At 30.0% G+C, this 3,919-nt stretch overlaps 1 protein-coding gene across 1 annotated transcript in view; it reads right to left on the minus strand.

The window, feature by feature from the left end:
- LOC108367801 (uncharacterized) overlaps positions 1-1,251 on the minus strand; it is an 11,425-nt gene extending 10,174 nt beyond the window's left edge. Inside the window, exon 1 of the mRNA XM_017622499.1 lies at positions 953-1,251. Coding sequence (XP_017477988.1) covers positions 953-1,224 — 272 coding nt within the window. The 5' untranslated portion in view covers positions 1,225-1,251. The remainder of the gene's footprint in view (positions 1-952) is intronic.
- Between the last annotated feature and the right edge of the window lie 2,668 nt (positions 1,252-3,919).

The following is a 3,919-nucleotide window of genomic DNA, read 5'->3' on the forward strand; positions in this document are numbered from 1 at the left end:
GAATTTTCTTCGTTTTTATTTTTGTTAAAATTACAAGGTTGAATGCATTTAAAAGCATTATTTTTAAATTTTCTATGATATCAACAAATATTGAATCTCAATTTCGCAAATTGAGGCTGAGTGAAGGTAACTTCACAAACTGTACCAATATAGAACGCTTTTGGGATCAAGTAAGTTTAAGTAAGAATCGATTGGGTGAAGCGGCTTTTGGAGAATTGTGTGATTTAGGTCATAACATTTTTAGTCTGCCTCACAGTTCCGCAGCAGCTGAGCTAAAATTTTTTGATTTAGCATTAATAAAAACGAAATTAAGAAACATATTATAATTTAAAACTTTAAATATAATAATGTTAATAATATACAATTGTAATGCACATTGGATGCAATATAAAAAAATCGTTACAAAAATTGAATTGGCATTTTTTCTTATAAAGAGGAATAAACTCCTCTCAATTTCCCGATGTAATAAAAATTGGTTCATTTTTTACCATTTGGTCCATTTTTTGGTCCGAAACATTAAATGGGAATGGCAACCGTGGTTAGAAATTGTTTGATTATCACCAGAGATGGTATTTTGATACTTCATGACGGAAGGAAACCCACGTACATTTCGCTTGGAGTTTACGAAATCATAAAACGATTTGGGGTTATATATTATACGTCGTTTGATTTTACACAAGTAAGCTTTATAACACTTTTTGTTTAAATCAAAGAACTTGTGACGCAATAGTGTGTATTACATAGTATGAGTGTAAACCGGTTTTTTTGTGTAATCTAAAATAACGTGACTTTCTGTTTTTCAAATTTCTCAGTTCTTTAGTGAACCATAACTGTGTTTGTTCTTCAGGAACCTACATGCGTTTAGGCACATACTTTTCATATAATTGATGTACAGTAAAATTAAAATGGGCAATGCTCTGCTCAACCTTGTTTTATGTATATAGGCCACGACAATTTAGACAATTCTTTAACCAGTTTTTTAAAGTTGGCTTTTGAAAAATCAAAGCGAATATTTGGTTCGTATGTTTGGATACCGCGATTTTGACCATTGTTTATAATTTCGTAAGATATCTCGATAGCAAGGTGGTAGACATCTTCGGGCAAAACTAGTGGGTCACATTTATTTACAGCGGACTTAGATGCATCATCAACATAACCAAGATCTAATACTTTGCCAAACTTATTGCGAAGTGCATTAACTTGATTTAGGCAGAGTTCAGCCATCTCCTCTGAAAATACGTTGTTGCACGCACTAGACGAGAAAGGTACGATATCATTGTCCATGATGTTCCATGATACATTTAGCAAATTAAAGTCACCCAACACAATCATTGAATCAGAGGTAAAGAGACATGTTGTGAATACACCGATGAGTCACCCCCTTCCAACCTGTATAGGAATGCAATTGAATTCTGCAGATTCAATGTGTGGAAGACTAACGTCTTCAGATGGTATTGAAGAGTCAACCGGCAAAGAGTATGCCACCGACGATTCTGTCCTCCCGATCTTTTCTGTAGATATGATAATTATTGGAAAGAATCTCTGAATTAAAAATGTGAGGTTTGAGCCAAGTTGAAAGAAATTATATTATAATTGCATTCAAGGCCATTAGATATAAGTTCGTTAATATAGTATTTAAGCCTCTTACGTTTTGATAATACATACTTAAAGCAGTTTTAGTATTTACTTTTTGATTCCAGTATTCTGACGGGGAATATTTGCTAAATTATTATTTTTGTTGGACCTATACTCAAATTCACGAACGAAAGCTCTGGAAGGCCAAAAATAACTACTAAGCAGCATATGAAAATTTTCTAAATTTACGTAAATTTTAAATGAAGAAATATATTTTTCATATTTAAAATAAAATTTTCCGATACTTAAGTTGATAGTTTTGTTAAATTTGGACGAGATGTAAAACTTTATATCGTCTTCGGAAGTATCCCTCGAAAATCTAGAGACAAATATAGACTTCTTTGGGGGAACTATATCGTATGTTGATCATTTTAATTATTGATTTAATTTTAATTTTAAGTACAAATATTTTAATGTTTTAACATTGAAAGTTTATTTATTGAATAATCAAAAATTTTCTTTTTGATAACAAACAAATTCATTGACCCATAAATTGAACATAAAGAATTTAAACAAGTATAAAAACATATAGGTAAAATACCCTACATATACTCCCCCTAATATATCGTGTTATGATATAAAATTAAAAAAAAATAATATTTCCTTCTTGTTTGTTTTGTAGAAAGTTTATTTATTGAATAATCAAAAATTTTCTTTTTGATAACAAACAAATTCATTGAACCATAAATTGAACATAAAGAATTTAAACAAGTATAAAAACATATAGGTAAAATACCCTACATATACTCCCCCTCCAGTAAAACAATAAATTAATTAATGTTAAATGTTATTTTGTTTTTTGTTTTTGGAATTGTTAGTGAGGTAGATTTTTTTGTTGTATCAGAAATTATATTTGCAGGTTTGAGTAAATCTATTGAAACCATTTTAATCATATTTCCATGTTGAATTTTGAATACTCTGTCATTTTTCGAAATAATTTTAAATGGTCCTTCATAAGGTGATTGCAAATTTGACTTGTGAATAACTTTAACAAAAACGTACTCACAAGTATCCAAATTTTAGGAATAAAAGAGTATTCTTTATTGTGATGTACAACCTTTGATCTAACATTTGAAAAATATTTTCTTAGCTTAGAAAGAGTTTCATTTGTATTATCAACTTCATTGGTATAACTGTTCGTAACAACTAATTCACCTGGTAATCTTAATGTTTGTCCATAAACTAATTCTGCAGAAGAGCATTTTAAATCTTCTTTAACAGACGTACGTAATCCTAATAATATCCAAGGAAGAATTTCAGACCAGTGAGTAGAATCCTCGGAAGCAGTAATAGCAGTCTTTAATGTCCTATGAAATCTTTCAATCATTCCATTTGATTGAGGATGATATGGGGAGGTATGAATTTTGTCAGATCCTAACAATTTAGTTAATTCTGTGAACAATTTTGATGTAAACTGTGATCCTTGATCTACATTATATAAAGTGAAATGCCAAAACGAGGAACGTAATTTTGAACAAATGTTGTTGCTATAGAATTAGCTGAAATATCTCTAAGTGGATATGGCTCTGGCCAACGTGTATGTCTATCAATGATAGTTAAAATGTAACGATTTTCTTTTGACACAGGTAATGGACCAACAAGATCCATATGAATATGTTCAAATAGTCCAGATGGAATGTTAATTTTTTGCACAGGCGTCTTAGTATGTTTAGAAATTTTTGATTTTTGACCACTTATACAAGTAGAAGTCCAATTATTTATCTCTTTGCGCATATTAGGCCAAAAATATTTTGATTGAATCAAACGCCTAGTTGTACGTACACTTGGATGTGATAAAGAATGAATTTTATCAAAAATGATTTTTCTCATAGAATTGGGAACAAATGGTCTAAAAGGTTGTTGAGAAATATCACACCAAATATTAAGATTAAGTACTGGAATATTAATTTCTTTTAAATTACTGTTGGAATTTTGGTCAGATATTATGTCATAAAGTGTTTGATCTTTTTGTAGTTCCTCGAATAATGTTTGAAAATTTATGTCTTGGGCTAAAATCATGTTAACATCTGGAATACGTGAAAGGGTATCAGCAACTATGTTTTCTTTTCCAGAAATGTATTGAATGTCGTCTGTAAATTGTGCAATGTACTCTAAGTGTCGAATTTGTCGAGGTGATCTGTCTGATTTAGAATTTAGAATATGTGTTAAAGGTTTATGATCAGTATAAACAGTGAATGTTCTACCTTCTACAAAATGTTTAAAATGTTTAATTGAATTGTATATTGCTAAAAATTCTCTGTCAAATGTGGAGTAATAAACACAA

Source organism: Rhagoletis zephyria, unplaced genomic scaffold, assembly GCF_001687245.7.
Source record: "Rhagoletis zephyria isolate East Lansing unplaced genomic scaffold, Rhagoletis_zephyria_1.1 Rzeph_scaffold_02821, whole genome shotgun sequence".
In the NCBI taxonomy this organism is placed as follows: Eukaryota; Metazoa; Arthropoda; class Insecta; order Diptera; family Tephritidae; genus Rhagoletis; species Rhagoletis zephyria.